This window comes from Larus michahellis, chromosome 6 (genome assembly GCF_964199755.1).
Source record: "Larus michahellis chromosome 6, bLarMic1.1, whole genome shotgun sequence".
NCBI lineage: Eukaryota > Metazoa > Chordata > Aves > Charadriiformes > Laridae > Larus > Larus michahellis.
In genome coordinates, this window is record NC_133901.1 from 19,149,499 (window position 1) to 19,167,000 (window position 17,502).

At 35.5% G+C, this 17,502-nt stretch overlaps 1 protein-coding gene across 1 annotated transcript; it reads right to left on the reverse strand.

Moving 5' to 3' along the window:
* Positions 1–4,777: 4,777 nt before the first annotated feature.
* Positions 4,778–15,715, reverse strand: RBP2 (retinol binding protein 2). Its single transcript, XM_074591800.1, has 4 exons — positions 15,643–15,715; positions 9,661–9,839; positions 6,492–6,593; positions 4,778–4,831 (listed from the first exon to the last, which is right to left on the reverse strand). Exons 1-4 carry the CDS (start codon positions 15,713–15,715, stop codon positions 4,778–4,780), a joined length of 408 nt encoding a protein of 135 aa, XP_074447901.1.
* Between the last annotated feature and the right edge of the window lie 1,787 nt (positions 15,716–17,502).

Genomic DNA, 17,502 nt, shown 5'->3' on the forward strand with positions numbered 1-17,502 from the left:
TAAAATTATATATTTTCAGAATATAGTATTGGCTCACTCGTCATGCCAACTGATTTTATGAAGTCTTTACTCACCTTTGTGACAAAGGCTCAGTAGCCTTTCTCTGATCAAGCTAGAATGTATGACCATGGAGTAAGGTATTTTTCAGTCAATGAATTAATGTGTTGAAAAGACATACTAAAGTATTCAGTTGGGTTTTAGGACTACGCATTGGATGGCATGTTGGAAGAGCATTGTTTTAGTCTGACCACCAGAAAATTTAAGCAGCCTTTGTCTTTACAGCGCCTCCAGGAAAAACCTATACTTATTCTTCTGTTATTAAAGTTCTTTTCCTCTACACATGTGTAGGAACAGATGAGAAAATTTTTAAATACAAGTGATCAGATACTAGAGATAGATAGCCAGAAAAAGACAAATCGGAGAATTGAGTAAGTAGCAAAAATATTAATTACTATAAGGTAGTCAATAAAACAAGTACTACTCTGAGCAGCAGAACTACTGAAGCTTGGTTTCCTATGGATTTTGTCTCATGGTTGAATCCATTGGTATCAAGATATGAACTCCAGCCAAAGGTTTTCCAAGTTACAGGCATTTATCCTGGTTTTATCCTAAGTGATTTTTCTGGGACTTGATAAACATGAGTTTACCCTGTAGCCTGTCTTTTACTGAAGCATTCTATCTGGCCATTCATTTTCATATAAAATTGTAGAACTTTTATATCTTAGACAGTCTTTATCCTTTGGCAGATTTGATTGGCCAGTCTACACTGAGCAGTTGGTTCAAAAGCTGTGGGGATGTGGGTAAACAAATATTGTGAACACCTATGCCTCATTTTCTTAACAAATGAGGCTAATGAACCACTATCCCCCAGAATGTAAATACCTGTGTGTGTGTAAATGTATTTATGTATGAATCCAAAAGTGAATGAAATAGAGGTGACAGAAAGAAACAATTAAAAAACTATAAGAAAATAGAGTGGTGAAAGGCAGCAAAGGACACTACATATTAAAAGCAGTTCAAAGGAATGCCCTTGGCAGCTTTCACAGGAAGATATCTTATTTAACTTTCCTTCCATGGTTTAATTCTGAAGTCACAACTAAATTTACAGGAACAGCCTTTGTGAAGGGTTTATCAGATTTTCAGAAAGCCCTTCTAAGACAGACTGTTACCTAAACTAAAAACAGCAGTAATCCAAAGTATAGCAACATGAAAACAGGTAAAGAGAACTTCCAATGGTTCTTAGGGTTTGTTTCTGGGTCTTGGTAAACATGAGTTTATGCTGTAGCCTTTCTCTTACTGCAGGTACTCTATTTGGCCATTATTTTTTTTTTTTTTTCATAAAAACGGCAAGACTATAATATCTTTGAGATCTTCCAGGCAGTCTTTTTGTTAACTATTCCTACAGGTACAATAAAGACCCAGCTTAATTTGCTGATGGAAGAAAGTGGATACTATGGTTGGACCATAGAGACTCCACAAGCTCCTCTGCCAGCAGTCCTTCATTATCTTTTCAGTACAGAAATGTTGCCTGATGTCTACCTGAATTTTCCATGCTGCAATTTTAAGTCTTCACCATCTGCATAACAAGTGTAATGAGCAAGCTGAAATTAAAATATCTGCAACCTCTGCCCTTCAAATCAGTCACAAATTAAACCTGAAAAGAATGTTTTCTAGTGGGGAAAAAACCTTCAGAAGAAATCCTTTCTATTAATCTCTCCCCACTAAGGAAAAATATGTATCCTTGCTTAAAAAGAATAGAAACACATGTAATTAAAAAAAATTTTTTTTACTGAAATTTTATTTGTCTTCATCAGATCTTGAAGTAAATGCTGATTTAGAAACCTCAGACTTTTTGACAGATGGCAATGGAATAGATATCTTTCACAAGCAGCAAATCAGCAAAACGCGTAGGATATTCATGGCAAATTTGAAAGCCATTCTGTACACATAGTTCCTAGGTGACCCTTCAGATCTTAACAGAAAGATAGCATCATCGGAACCAGCCACACAACATTATTGGTAGGAGCATTTACAACATTATTCTACAGTGTTTGCTTGCAGTATTGCTTTCTTCTTTTAACAATTGCTAAAAAATTGCTAGTTGACGTTTAGGGTGAAAAATTGGCCCAATGCAGAGGATTTTTAGAAACCCGAACATAAACATTTCCTACACACACCTTTGTCATTGTCATTTGAATAGTCTAGTGACATGTCTGACCCTTTGCCCAGTACTGTACTCACTAGAAAGTGCTTTTATTGTAGTACAGGCTTTTCTGTTTTTTTGATCGGAAGGTTGCTGGTAAATTCCCTTACAGTTAGCTGTATTTGGGTAATATTCTCTACGAGGAAAAGAATCAATGCAAATGGTAATCCTTCAAAACAGCTGAGACAGCACTGCATGCCAGAGGGCTGAAAAAATATGAATGAACATTCTCTGGTTTACCAGCGAGGTCCATTCCTCCAGTCAAGTATTTAATCTGATGACAAGGAGATAAGGGACTTTGTACAGCTTAGAGACCAACCTAACATCACAAATATGATACAAACAAGTACACCTTTGGAAGTAATTATAATGCAGCACAATGAATATCTCCTCTGTCTCCAGTTCTGTGCATACAGTTGTAAAGGACGCTACAAGTTCTTGAATATCAGTATGTGTAGGAAGAAAACGTTGTTTTGGAGCGTAAACAACCTTGCACATTTTCTCATTCCCGGTTAAAAAGCCTAGAATTTTATTTTCCAAAATAGGCAAAAAAATAAAGTCAGATTTAGTTTTCTCCTAATCAAAGTCTACTCAAGTGCCAAATTGCCTATTTCATTTATTGCCCAATAATATCCATTAGATAAAAATAGTAAGCATAATAAGAAATCAGTTGAACAATGCTTGCTTTCCATCTTCAAACTCATCATTTGTGAATTAATGATAGTTCTTTGTGATATATGAAAGCTTTTCCTTTGTTTTTTGATTTGGTGTGAAGTTATGAAACCCTGCATTGTGCAGGCTTACCCCTGGCAAGAACCAGCTATGAGAAATGTCACTGATTAAAATAAGTACGTTTTGTTTCCTAGTGATTACTTTGTTCTGTTATCATTTTGAAAGCTAAATGAACTGTGGTACTTCTTAGCCTAGTAACTAGCAGAGACTTAGAAATAGGAATTAAATATGTTTCTGCTGGAAAGTCCAGGTGAGGGCTGAACAGGAGTTTACCAACTCCAAGTGCAGTTTCCTCAATGTGAACTAACATTAGAGCGTTGCTCAATTGAAGTACACAGGAAGTTTGACGCAGGTCAACCTCTATCAGGAGAAGCAAAATCCAATTCATGAAAATATCCCTACATATGCACTTATATGCCTATGGCCATATAAGTATTAGTGACATATTAATCAGATTTGGGCTTTTGCAAATGTTACCTTGTTTTCAGCTGGGAGACTGTCTCACCCCTTTCCTATCTTGAGCTATTGACAGCAAGTAGGCTAGGCAGCAGATGGGGATGCAGAGCAAACATATATTCCTCCATTTCTGCAAAGTTTTTTTTCCACATCTTTTCTCTAATTCCCTACCACTGATCTGTTTAGTGAATTTCCACTCCTCTCATACTAAACAGAAGATGGGGGCCCATGGACAAGGGGGAATTGAAATGGTGATAAAGTTTACGTGAAAGTTTATATATCTGCAAGGCAAGGTTGTAGGAAAGACAGTGTATTTTATTAGAATAATTCGTATAGTTGGGAAAAAAAAAGATGAGCTTTTGGGCATACAAGTCCTTCTTCAGTTCTGTGGAACATGTGCACACATTTGGTTGAATAATTTCAGTTTCCATCTACAGTGCTCACCATCCGTGGTTAACTAAAACTTGCCTTTGGCCAATAACATGAATTCTTTTGAAAAAGCCTGAATAAAACTGAGAAAAGCTGCATGAAAATTACTTTTCTTTTTAAATTCTCTGAAAGGTAGGTACAAGATGAAGATTGCAGCATGCTGGGTATTTTTTATGCACAGTGTACATGCAGTCTGTGTATATTCTGCAGTTTTTCTCTTATAGACATATGTATGCCTTAGTTTTCACATCATGGAGCAACTCTTGAATGTAGAGTTTGCTTTAAACAGTGGACTTCTCCTCTGGGATTATTAGTAGGATGCCAATTCTAACTGGAGGTTAGCAGCATTGTCAAAAATCCACGTTAGGACTGTATTAAGGAGCTACAGCATTTCGCATTGGCCATGAGACATTTATCAGGTGATAACTACTAGCAGCTATAGACCCGGGCCAAATTCAAATGAATAACCTTGATGTGAAAGACCATGTATTGTGTTCAGTGAGCCATTCTGTTGCCTGAAACTGTGGACTTAGTGATCCAGGACTAAATTAAATAGAAACAGTCCAATGAATGCCCAATTTTACTCAGTCATCCAAATATATTATGATATTACAGCACTGTGGAGAGATATACTGTGGTTGAGATAATTGTGACTGTTAATTTTCAGCCTTGTTGCTAAAGGACATTCCTCTGGAAATTATTACAAAGATGAAGGAAAGCATTATTTGAAAGACAATTACTTTTATTTAACTCCAGACTGAAAGGCAAAGGAATTTATGATGTTTGTAACTGTTTGATACTATTTCTATAAAATGTGTTTGTTTCCATAAACATGCACAAAATACATTCACGTAGCAGTGTCAAATAATTATTGCAAATCTGGCTTGGTTCTTCTTTTTAGACAAAACATAACAGCATAATAGTGTGATGAAGATCTGGGTGGCTTTCTGGTCGATCTTAGTTTTTCTTCCTAAATGTCTGATGGCACACCTGGTCTTCACATGTCAGTTCCTACAGTATTAAAAAAATTAGTAAGTATATAGAGGTACAAATTGTATTTTGCATAGACAGCAGATCCCACCAGGAATTACTACAACTGAGCCACTGCATTAAAAAGATAAGCTTATGAAAAAGAGAACAGAAAGAATAGTGTATTATATGTAACCAATCAGTAGGCACACACTACATGTTGCAGTAATTAAATTTTGACAATTGAATTGAGCTCTAAGAAAAATAAATATGAAGATGCATTAAAATTGCTCTTTAATGCATTGGTCTTTAATGCAAGGCTTTTTCATGCTCTGTTATTAAAACAATATACTCTAATAGTTTATAATTCATACGTTACCTCATAATTCATGAGAAGCAATGAAACAAGGAAATGAAAAAAAAAAGGAGGATGCTTTAAAAAGATGAGGACATTTGGTCCAGAGATACGCCCAGCCATTTTTCAGAGGCCAGAAAAATGCACCATTTTTGCTCAGTGTTAAAACTGACCTCTTAAACGTTGTCACACCTGCACATTGCAAGGGAGTCAGTTTGGTTAGTCTTCTCATTAGCCAGCATTCCTGTGCCAAATAAGGCTTTGAGGTGAACTGAGGCTGGCTTTTTGGCGAACAGTTGGCCAAACTCTGCAGAGTTTCTGCAGACTGTTACAAGAATCTACTTGGTCCCTCTGTTTCGACAAATCTTAGCCTGAATCCTCGTGCTGGCATGTTGAACCTTTGTCGGGTCAGTTTTTGAATATGTGTTAAAATCGAGTTGAAAAAGTGTGCTGGATAGCTGGCTTTTAGTTAGGTGGCAGATAGTGTTTTTTAATTCATTGCTTTGACCTTTCAAGCATACAGACTTGAGGCAATGTGGTTGGCCATACCAGCTATCTATCTGTAGGGAAACTTGTGAAGGAGTAGATATCTAGATGCAAACCATGAGATAGAAACAATGAGCTTTCCTCCATAATCTCTCTGCAGCCACCTATTGCACCATCCAACATTACCATGCACATTTATTGATTGATCTCCCAAGAAACTCTGGAATCGTTATTATTATGTATCTATTTTTTTGCAATCATTCTGGACTTCATCGACTGCTTATTTCCTGCACGGGGTCTTCTGGCCTCTCTTGGACTCACCTCATTTATCTTTGGGCTACAGTTTACTAACTTAGATGTATGACTGTTTTGTCTTTTTTATTGTACTAGCATAAAGTAATTGCAGCGTAGGTAGTTTGCAGGATCCTCTTGAGTATCCAGAGGTTTCTGATCTGTATTACAGCATAGTACGCTAAAATTTCATAGTGCTTCTTTCACAACAAAAAATAATACTTTTCTTGCAATCTGTCCCATACTGGTATTTTTTTTTTCTACCAACAATTATATAAGAATGAGATGATGTTAGACGTGCAATGTAACAAGAAGGGTTAATAGCTGGAGAGCAGTGAAGTGAAGAAAAAAAAACACTGCAGGGTTATGACTTAATTGGGAGCAGGTGGAAAAAAATTGAGCATTCCTGAGTTGTAGCAGAGGGGGGGATTTCCTTAGAGTTCAGAGATCAGAGCTGTCCAAATATTAAAGACCATTCTAACTAGAACAAGTAACAAACCCTTCAAAATGGAAAACTGTACTTTTTTGCAGTCTCAGTTATGTGCTATGTAGCTGTATAGCAGCCCTTACCAGATGCAGTAGGTCTCCTTCAATCCAGTGCTTCCAGCCCCTGTTATTCTTTTCACCTTTCTGAACACATACCAGTTTGTCACCATCCCAGGTCACTAGTGTCTGCATGAATCAGATAATTAACTCAGATAAGTTAACAAGAAATTTATGAATATGTGAAAGTAAGCTCAATTGAATAATGAGAAGACACAATTACAGTTGCTTTCTACCATACCCCATCTTCCTCCTAAAAAGCCCCAGATCAACCATTCAACGCAAACCCGAATGCATTCAAGATGACAAGTGTTTTGATGTGAAGCTTTTACAGTGCTTTGTTGTCATTTGCATTAATTTCTTCACATACACAAATAGAAAGTTTTCATGTTAAATAGTGAATTGCTGAGTGAATTAACAGATACTTGTGCAATGTATGCAAATTGTATTTTTCATTCTTGCTGTTTAAAGCTATTAATACAAAGACTCTAAGGTTTCATGAGTGAAGACCTGGGGGCTTATACCAACTAGCGCTGCGCTAACATGTTTCTAGCTCTGCGTAAAATAACAAGAGGAAGTATATGTTAGTTATTATCATCTCATACAATAAATTTATTTATTTTATAGCACCTTTCATGTACTTTCACAAAAGACCTTTAAAGAGATATGTTCATGAACTGGAAAATGTGCTCTAGCTGACCCTGCTTGAGCAGAGGGGTTGGACTAGGTAATCTCAAGAGGTCCCTTCCATCCTCGGCTGTTTCATGATTTGGTGTGATTCAGAGTCTATTACTAATAAACAGGGTATGGGGTATGCAGATATGACCATATCTGTAAGGAAAAGCTCTCTTTACAGGCTAGATTGTCTACTCAGATACACTAGAGTAAATGCAAAGCAACTTTGTTTGAATTGTTCTAGATTTGAACCATTGTACTTTAGGGAGACATTTAACCATGTATCATAGGCAAATCCTCATCAGAGACCAGTTACAGTCAGTGGAAGTTCAGTTATTAAAAAGTTCCAAGAGTATTTGGAGCTTAATTCGCTTTCTAGTTCAGCACTGGATGATTTATTTCTCTTATGAGGGAGCTTTCTATTAATAACGAGACAAAACTCATTTCATTTCAGTTAACTTCTTATTTACAGAATTTTTAAGCTACATGCTCTTTAAATTATCCATGCCCTCTTTACATTTAGATGTTGCTTAGCAGTTTTACTGCCTTGATCTAACTTCAATGTGTTTGAGGCATTGTTTTGTTAATAAAATGATCAGAAAATTCTTTTTGAGCAATCCAGAGAACAGTGGCACGACATGCCTCCTTTTTCCCTCTCCTCTTCTTAGAAACAAATAATTTGTTTAGAAAAGCATAAATAGGCAAAAATTATTAAACTGGGTAGGGTTATAATTGTACGGGCTGTATTTCCTTCCTTCCAAATAATTGATAATGAAGAGGATAGTCTGCAAGTGAAATGATTTTGCACAGACAGGCTGTGGTTTTGATAGTGGTGAAGAGCACTAGAGGAGCATTAGTCTATGGATTTAAGGAGCGATGCAACTAACACGTCCTTAGATCCTTTGTAATGCCTTCAGCTGATCTAAACAGATGTGGGAGCAATGTTTTAAAGCACAAACTCTGTCACAGGAATATATCCCACCCAGTGCTCACTGGAGAAAGTGATAGGAAGAAAATTTAGAGATAGGGATATTCAGGACTCTGGAAAAAAATGTGTCTTATTTGATGCCTTGCAGTGCTGTGAATGAGAAATAATTTGGAAGAAGTAATAGGAATTACACTGCACAAAGTTAGTTTGAGAATGAAAAGTGATCCATAGTGAATAAACAATGTCTTGTGTTAAATTTGTGCCACTCCACTGAAGGATGATATGAGTTCAAATGTAAACATGTCCTTTATGCTGCCAATTTCCTGTGGCAACTGCCAAAACAAAACAGGTCTTGTTGACAGTGAGCTTTGATCTCAGCTTCTCAGAGTTTGGCAAAAAGTTATGGAACCTTGTTTATTGAGAAGAAACTGATGGAAAAGACAGCGTATGTTTGGAGAAGAGCAAGAAAGCTGAGAGCTGAGTGGAAAAATAAAACCGCGGTAATTGGCAGAGGAGTTGATACAGGTAGATTCAGTGAATGGTGACAAAGACAGGCAGGTGATGCAACATTAGCAAGACTCTGATGGGGACAGTCAATGGAAATTTAAGATATACTGCCCTTCCTAACTTTGAAAATCTTGCTTAAGTATTTTAGGGGTGAGAAGAGAGTAGAACAGAAGCAGTATTGATACAGAAATATGAAGATGAATTCAGTAAGTTAATTTAATTACTGCTTGTATGTGTTGATTTCCTCACTAACTTCCCTGATACAGTCTTGTTTGAATGCCTCACAGGAACAGACTTATTAGACTCCGTCTGTCATAGGAGGTAGGGCATGGTTTGACATGCAATATGGTCCTTGATCCAAACATTACTTGTCCACGTATCTCACTGAAAGGTGTCTGAACATATGCCCATAGTTTCCTAGGGGAATCTTGAGCTCAGGTTACTCCTATAATCCTAAAGATAGTAAAGCATGCAGTGCTGGGGCTCCTTGCCTGTCTACCACTGCCAACGGTTTGCCACCCATATCAGTGGTAGCTTTGGCTCACATTTTTATCTTGTCTCTTCCCAAAGCTCCCTTAAGGTTAATAGCTGAGTGCAGGTTTATTTTTAACAATGTCCAACTGTTAAACTGTCCAACTGAGGCTGAGCAGACTCAGGTTAAAAATACAGTGTGAACCTAGCCATTCAGAACTGAAAAATTATATTGACATGCAGAGAGTCCTAAATTCAAAGGGTTGAATTTACAGTTTTATTGAGGAGGATACATAGGTAAAAATCCAGCTCTTCTGCTACTTTCTAAATACAAAAAGGTGTATCATAGGAAGGCTGGAAAAATCCCCTACTAGAAAACCTTGTAATTAGTGATTGTCCTCACATATCTGAGTAACCATTTTGATTTGCATTTATAATAATTGCTTGTAGCAGGAAATGAAACTGTGTCAAGATGCAAGTTATTTCTGCTTTATAAAAATCCTCTGATGTCTGTAAAACACTGCATTTTTTTTTCATGTATTCAGCTGATTTTTGGAACTGCTCAGTCCTGGTGCTGACTATAGTGTAAACAAATACCAGGTACCAAATTTTTACCTTTACTACTCGGTTATCCAGTCCTTTGGTATGTTCTTCAAACTCCACTCCCACAGTGAAATCCAGGTCGTAGTTTCTGAAAGTACTGAGTGATTTTGTTTTAAAATTATCTCCGTTTTGAACAATCTCCTTTGTTTGTTTCAAGTGTTTTGCAATCTTACGAGTTGCAAAATCAATACCTATGAAAAAACAGAAAAAAGAGTATCACAATGAAAATTCCAATGTTTGTTACCAAAAATAAAAAAACCACAGCAGTTCTATTTACACATCATAAAAATAACATTTTATGTGGAACATTGTTCCATAAATGACACTTTTACCTGCAACATATTGTAGAGAAAAAGATTATTTCAAAGAAAAATAATCTTATTATTGCAAGTAGACTTTCAATTTGAGGATCTTCCACTGATTATAAATTTATTTATTAATGGGATATTTGTGGGAATGTTATAAGCAGAGTTACAACATACAACCAATAGTGAACAGGTAGTGTCGTGTTAAATCATCCAAATCTCCAGTGTCTTTGGAGAATGTGAAACAACAGGGGCTACTGAGACTGACATCGCCTTTTTGGCCTCATTCACACATGAAGCTGTGGGATGCCAGGAGTGCTACTATCATCTTATGCCTGGGAGCCATTCCCTTTCCTAAGCATGCAGTGTAAATCATGTAGGCATATGAGGGTACTAGTATGTGCAGGGTTATAAATGTTTGCCACCCCTAAAAGAAGGATCTCAGAATAATATTCCTTTTCAGAAAATAAGCATGTTAGAATGAGCATGTAATCAAGGGGATTTTGGCAATTTACTCTTATGAGGAACCTATAGTCTGTGGGAGTACACAAGAGGTTAATTAATTAATTTAAAAATAATGAAAATTATACTAATGAATAAAAAAGAAACAATCAAATAAAAGTATGACTTATCTGTTATTTTTAGACAGCAGACAGAAATAATTTGTAGTTTAGATGTTAAAGGGAGACAAATTCAAAGTCAAAAAAGTGTCAAACTACAGGATTTGACAGTACCTGTTTAATATTCTGTCAATGTTTTAAGCAGTACTGATCTCCTTAACATCCTTATTTTGTTCATGATGAAGACTAACATTAAAATGTAAACAACTGCTTGCAACTGAATGCATTGAAAGTTACCAAAAGGAGAATATGTATTACTATCATGACAGTTTGCCCCAGACAATCCACCGAATGCCAGCTGCATTACCATCTGCAATAAATATTTCTGACCAGCTGGCAGTGAATCTTATTATGGTGCTATATGCAAATGAAATAATCTCACATGCTTCTGCAAGAGATTGAAAAATGGTATTGGTTTGTTGGCCATCCTTTAGTGGTTTCACATGCGAGTTAATCATTGTCAGCTCAGCAGTGCCACATACTAATGGAGCCCTTTTTCTTTCAGTAGATTCATTATATTACTTGTGAGGTACTAATTGAGTTGAGTTAGAGGATTGGCTTGAAAAAAATTGTGACTTTTGATATGGGGAATAACGTTCTCGTTCAGTATTTATATTCAAGACTTCTTGGGTATATTTTATCTGCTGTGGTGGATTAAAGGTATCTCTGGGTCTGATTTATAGACAGGTAACATAAAATTTAGTTCTCTCTGAGGAAAAAAAATGTCTAGACTTCTAAAGAAATGCTATTTCTGACTAATATATGAGTCTTGTAGCTCCTGGAGAAAAATCAGGGGAGGTTTTATTAAAGCATGGTTTTCATAACTGCATTTTGAACAATACAAGCAATAAAAGTGATATATTGTTCTATTATAGTAGATTAAAATGCTTTGTAACATGTTTATGATAAAATCAAAGTTTCTGGCTTAAAGGGCAAAACTATTCTTTAATTAAAGTATAGAAACGTGTATGCATTAATTATAAGGATGGATGAATTTTAAAAAAACAAAACCTCGTTGTGCTTTGAACCTGAGAACTTTATTACTTAGAATATTAAACACATGTAAAATTGTGAGAAACAGAGCAGAAGAATGTCTTTTCACCAATTCCATGTAAATTCTTTCCCATCTGAGAATCACCTATAGCCGTATGCATCTTTGCATTGCTTTTGGTGGGTTTTTTTTTGCTAATTCACTGGCACGTTTTAATTAGTATAACTTGTAGCATATATATACATGTATGCACAAAAAATCATGATGTACTTATGAAGGGCCAGATCCAGGCAACTGGTGCAAGTAGCTCCTTCATCCCAACAGGTTGCTTGCATTTGTATTGGGAGAGTAGGTTGAAAATTTTATCAGAAAGTTCAGTGAGTACCTCTCCAGTACAGTCTGCCCAGGGTAGGCAATGAATCAAAGTATTTCCCAGGAAAAATACATCTATATTGCATTCCTTATTCTAACACATTCTTCCTCTTGCTTTGTTTCAGGCTATTGAGTGGGTCAAATTCTTTTATTGTCATGAACTGTCACTATGGTTTTTAAGCAGGCTTCCCAGTATTGTATGCCTGTAGTCCAGACCCCATTGTAGGCTGAATCCATCCATTATTCTCCCAGTTTCCACTGGGATATATAAGATCAGAAAGGGATCAAAAATCCACTTGATTTGATAATAACAAAGTTGTAATTTATCCACTGACTGAAATGGTTCTAAGGATGCCACTGAGATGCAATGAGTAACTGCTGTAGGCCTGTTCATGTTGGCACATGGTACAAAAAAAAATATAAAAATGGAAAATAGATTACTTGTTATAAAAGGATCAGAATATAAGGATGATAATAATTGAAGTTTAGTTTGAAGCTGATATAATCGATACTTGCATTATGACAGCTAGACACTAAATTCTTATTGAATTTGAGTGAAGACCACAGTTTAAATTCTGCAGTGGGTAAATTAAAATTCAAAGAAATGCATGTTATTAGCAGGTGCTATCCTTTTCCCGGCATTTTTTTCTGGATTTTAAGGCAAACGCAAGTGAAATGTTACAGCTCAACTGAAATAAACAATACAAGAATCTCATCCGATGATACCCTGGAAGGGAAGAAAGGAACAATAATGAGATAGCCACTACAACCAAATAAAAAGATACCACCATAATTACAAATCCTTTTGGAAAGAAAATAAGCACACCACAAGTGTTTAATTTGCATCCTAACAAATAAAGAAGGAATAAACCTAGAAAGTAAAGAGATCTCCATGAAGATAATTATCAGAAGAAAATTATCAAATATAATGAAATTTATCACTATGACACAAGGCAGAACTAGAGCAAGATGACCACCGTGGCTGGTGGTTAGAGTAACACCCCACAAAAGTGATTCAGTTCTTGGAGCAAAGAGCTGAGACAGGACTGAAGCAGAAACAAAGTAGAGAGAACTGAGCTAGAAGAAAAAATTGCAGGTAAAACCAAAAGCTGAGGCAGGCAGTGAGAGAAGCCTGAGGTAGATGAAGACAGCCTGGAATAGTCAATTTGTGGCAACTAGGGGTTGGGTTAAATATCATCCAGACAAGCAAGCCCCATGGCTCACTTGCAGTTGGCATAATTAATGCTGAAATCAAATTTCAGTTCCATATAAAGTAGTAATTATTCTTTATGCATAACTGTCAAACCCAAGCACTTGAATTAATTCAGTTAGTGCATATCTTTCTCCTGAAATTCATGATATTGGCTTAACAGTTCTTATTTTTAAAAAATAAATTTTTTTGTACCTCACAAGTATATGTGTATAGTACTTACAGACAAAAGTTATTGAGCTTTTCTCCATAAATGCAAAGGCTAAAAACTATGAATAGGGAAACTTCCCTTTCTCTCTTAAAAGAATTGATGCTTTGAGTAAATTATAACGCTTTTCAATTGTTGAATAATGATGAGAAATTATTTTTATGTGTTTACGTGTATTTCTTCTCTTTCAATCTGAACAGGTAAATAAAGTAGAGTTAGGATTCTTTGATGAAAGTAAAACTAGTAGAAAATCAGTGAAATCATCAAATTTTTCATGTCGGTTAAGGATTTTGTGGTAGTTATCCCTAAGTCAGTCAATAGTGTAGACATTGAGAATTACTTGAAAATGTATAGATTTAATTACCTGATTATCTTCTATGTGTTGGACTCTTCTTCCTAAGAAATACATTTTCTTATCTGGTGGAAGATAGCTATACAGTGTACTTGTTGATTTCGAACCCCTGAATTGTTTTTATAATCTACATCTTTACAAGTAGTTATTTTGGAATCTGAGCAAACAAGTTCTTTAGATCTCTATTAATTTGGCTCAACACCTTTTAAACAAAGCACAAGGAACCCCAAGTCTGATCTCGACTTCTGATGAAATGTGCAAGGAACTTTGACCTGAAAAAGCTCCTGTTTATCAGCATCGCTCTTAGAGTGGTGTCAGCTACTGTAGAAAGGCAGAGAAATAGGAAGAGAAAATGCTGAACAGAAGATAAGAATCAATGACCACTAGATAGAAAACAACAAGAGATCTGGGAATGAGAAGTGCATAGACCCAGCTGGGCCCCTGAGGGCTATCAATTGCAAGCATAAAAATAAAATGCAGGATTGATTTTTGCCACATGTTAATTTATGATTCAGAGCCAGACAGACATCTCCAATCTAGGTTAAATTAGCCAATTCTAATGACTACTTTTTTGTATAAGTTTTATAGACATCATGTGTGCTAAGGAAACATCGGTCCTTTATGCCCTTCATCTGTGATGTTGTAGAGCTGAAAGAAGATTCTGGATTCTAAAAATCACACTTCTCATGCATGTATAAATCTAACTCCCATTTTTTTTTGCAGTTTTTGGAATGCAGCTACATTACTTTAGTGGTAGAAAGGTGACAGCTGTTCTTTCAATGCCAAACCAGAGTGTACTGAAGAAATTCTTGAGGAGTGTTGATGTCTTCTATTATTTATTCTTTTCAGCAAACTAAACATCTACATCTCTGCTAACATGAGTAGAGGAAGAATCTCCTGCATGCTACTTGCATAATCATAATGTCCTGAAGCAAAAAGTTTATGCCTTTATGAGAACAAAAATGCTTGAAAGGCAATTTATATTGAAAATAATAGATGCAGCAAAAGAAGACTTTTCTCTCATAAAATTATCTCACACTCATTACAAAAATTGAGTCTGTCAGTGTGGGGAAAAATCAATCTACAAACAACATAAACTTGATCTTTATATGAACCGACAGGGATATTGCTTGCATTCAGTTAACAGTGTTTTGGTATTCTAGCATCTACAAAGAGCATGCTTAATATCCTATACAATGTATACACAAACTGTAGCTATCAGGCCTCTAACGAGAAAGAGGCTAAGAAAGTAGTAAATTAAAGCTGCCTAAAATGCAGAACATCTCTTTTTGCATGTACACATATATTGTTGTCATCAATGATGGTAGTAGCCAAGTGAAATTAAGCTTAGTTATCCATATAAACATATGTTTAAGAACTCCTGTGACTTAAATCTCCTTGCTGTATAAGGATGACTTCCACAAAAATTGTCAGAAATATCTGCCCATTTATCTTTAAATGCCTTTGAAGGCTTTTATTGCCTTTACTGTGCAACTGGTGCATATAATTCCAACTAGTTCAAACCACTAATTAAGTACTAAACAGTATTGTTGCTTTAGTGATACAGAATATCCTATTCCTCTTTAACAGAGACAACCAGGTTGTGACTTGACTGTTACAGTAAGTATATACCAGCAATAAAAACCTCCTTCTGTATCTGAAAGCCTGTTTGGTTTTTTTTTTCCCCATCTGTATCTGTTTTTTCATTTGTCTAAAAAAAATTAATATCTTTGGCTACAAGTCTTCTCATGTATATATACTTAGATCATTACAGTTATAAGCACATTACAATAATTTGATTTTTTATGTGATTGGCAGAAACCCTTATGCCACAGCACACATTACAGAAACAGTCTCATTAATTTTTAGAAGGATTTCATTTATAATTGAAGCATTTTCTCTTTATCTCTATATAGTTAATATTCTTTTCATTTACCTAAAGCAACCATGTAGCCTTCAAAGTTTTCATTGGTTTCCATTTCCCACGTTCCATTGTAATCAGCAGGCATGGTGGCAAGAGCTTAAAACCAACTTCAGGTGAAAAGGTGAGGCTGGAAACAGAATCGGCTAAGAGAATGTTTTATAAACCTTTTCATATCTTTTTTTATAAGGTTTATGGTTTCCTAGATAATACAGTTTAAGGGTCGGAGTGATAACCCTAGAAAACTTCGCCTTCATTAACAAAGTTCAGTTGAATAGCTGGGAGACAAGGAACACTCTGAAATATGTAGTAATACAGGATATGATTTTACAGTGACCTTTGTAAAGAACTACCAGCTATTATGGGATACCTTTGAAATATGTTGAACACAGTGGCAAATTGTAAAACTCAGTTCAAGTTTCCAAGGTGAATTCTCTTTTTCAGTTCCTTTCTATGTGTCACATTTCCCTATGAAGAACCAGCCTTACAGACCTGACATACCCAGAGCTCCCATGTAAAATTGATGGAAGTCTCGAATGCATATCAAATGCATGGCAGGGCAGAAAAGGGAATATTTCTCTTGAAAATATTTTTGTTTTCCTTTGATTTTCAAAATATCTATATACCAATACCTACACTTTTGCCAACTGCACTTCCATATTTTTGTTTTAATAGCAAGTTTAGAAAATGTAAAGTAAATCACAATCAATCATAATCAGTATCAATCCTATCCCATAAATGATTTTTTTAAATTACTCTGAAACATAGCAATTTGTGTTAGAAAGGTATTTTTCACCCAGCAGCATTACGTTGTTGGGGGAAAAAGCAAAGATTTCAGTTTTGCAAATAAGCACATTCAGAATGTGAATGGAGAATTTGAATGTGCAGGAGAAGTTTATCAGAATTTAAAGTAAGCACTAAGAGCAAATTAATATAAGTTAAGGTTTTAAATTCTCTGGCTTTAGATACTTAAGATAACTTACAGATGGTTCTATAGATAGAATAATTGAAGTGATTAGGAGCCAAAAAATCCTTGCTTTTCTTTCTCTCTTTTTTTAAAAACGGGAATATTATTAAAAATTTTACTAGAAAAGTATTGTGTGATACTTAAGGAACTAACTTAAGGAAAAGAAATATCTTGATCTATACCTACAGGAGATATTAAGAGGGTTTTCAGTCAGACATCAGACAAAGGCTCAAGGAACTGCAGTGATTGAAAGCTGAAATTAGGTGAATTCCTATGTGAATGCACATAGGAAGATATCCGCATTCTTAACTGTAGAATATAGTTTGTCTATTGACCGGTTTACCCAGTGAAATTGGTAATCACTGTTTTAAATCTTTATATAGGCAGAGGGTGGCTTTCTAAAACATATGCCTCATTTCAAGCATAATGTATTGGGCTGAACACATCTACTTATGTATTTGCTTCCACTATAAGAATTTCTATATGAAACACTATGAATGATGTTTTGTTGAAAGTGAAATTTGAAAATCTTTGCACTTAAATCATTGTTCTGTAGTGATATTATGTAATACTTATGCAATAGGTTTGATTTTATGTATCTTTGTGTACCTTCTTTGCCTCCGCATTGCATCAACACTAATAAATACAATATTATTTATACATTTTATATATAATACTAAAAGATCCTTTAAAAACAAGAAAAAGAAAATGTTATCATTCCTCAGCCAACCACTCACAAACACTCAAAATCAGCTGTGTAAGCCACATCAGTTCCCTTGTGCACATGCATAATAATCTTTAAGTGCATGATCACATTGTTTTTCCAACTGGAAGTCATTCTCTCCTTCAGTGTACTAAAGGGATGATGTCCAATTTATAAGCAGGTACTCCGTGTTTTACCTTATCTC

Bases quoted from the DNA above. Each gene is read 5' to 3' on its own strand.
- RBP2 (XM_074591800.1), bottom strand. From the start codon at position 15,715: ATGCCTGCTGATTACAATGGAACGTGGGAAATGGAAACCAATGAAAAC. The intron at 9,840-15,642 runs GTAAATGAAAAG...GTTTTTTCATAG, and splicing joins AGGCTACATGGTTGCTTTAG to GTATTGATTTTGCAACTCGT. The intron at 4,832-6,491 runs GTAAGGGCTGCT...TTAATACTGTAG, and splicing joins AAGGAGACCTACTGCATCTG to GAACTGACATGTGAAGACCA.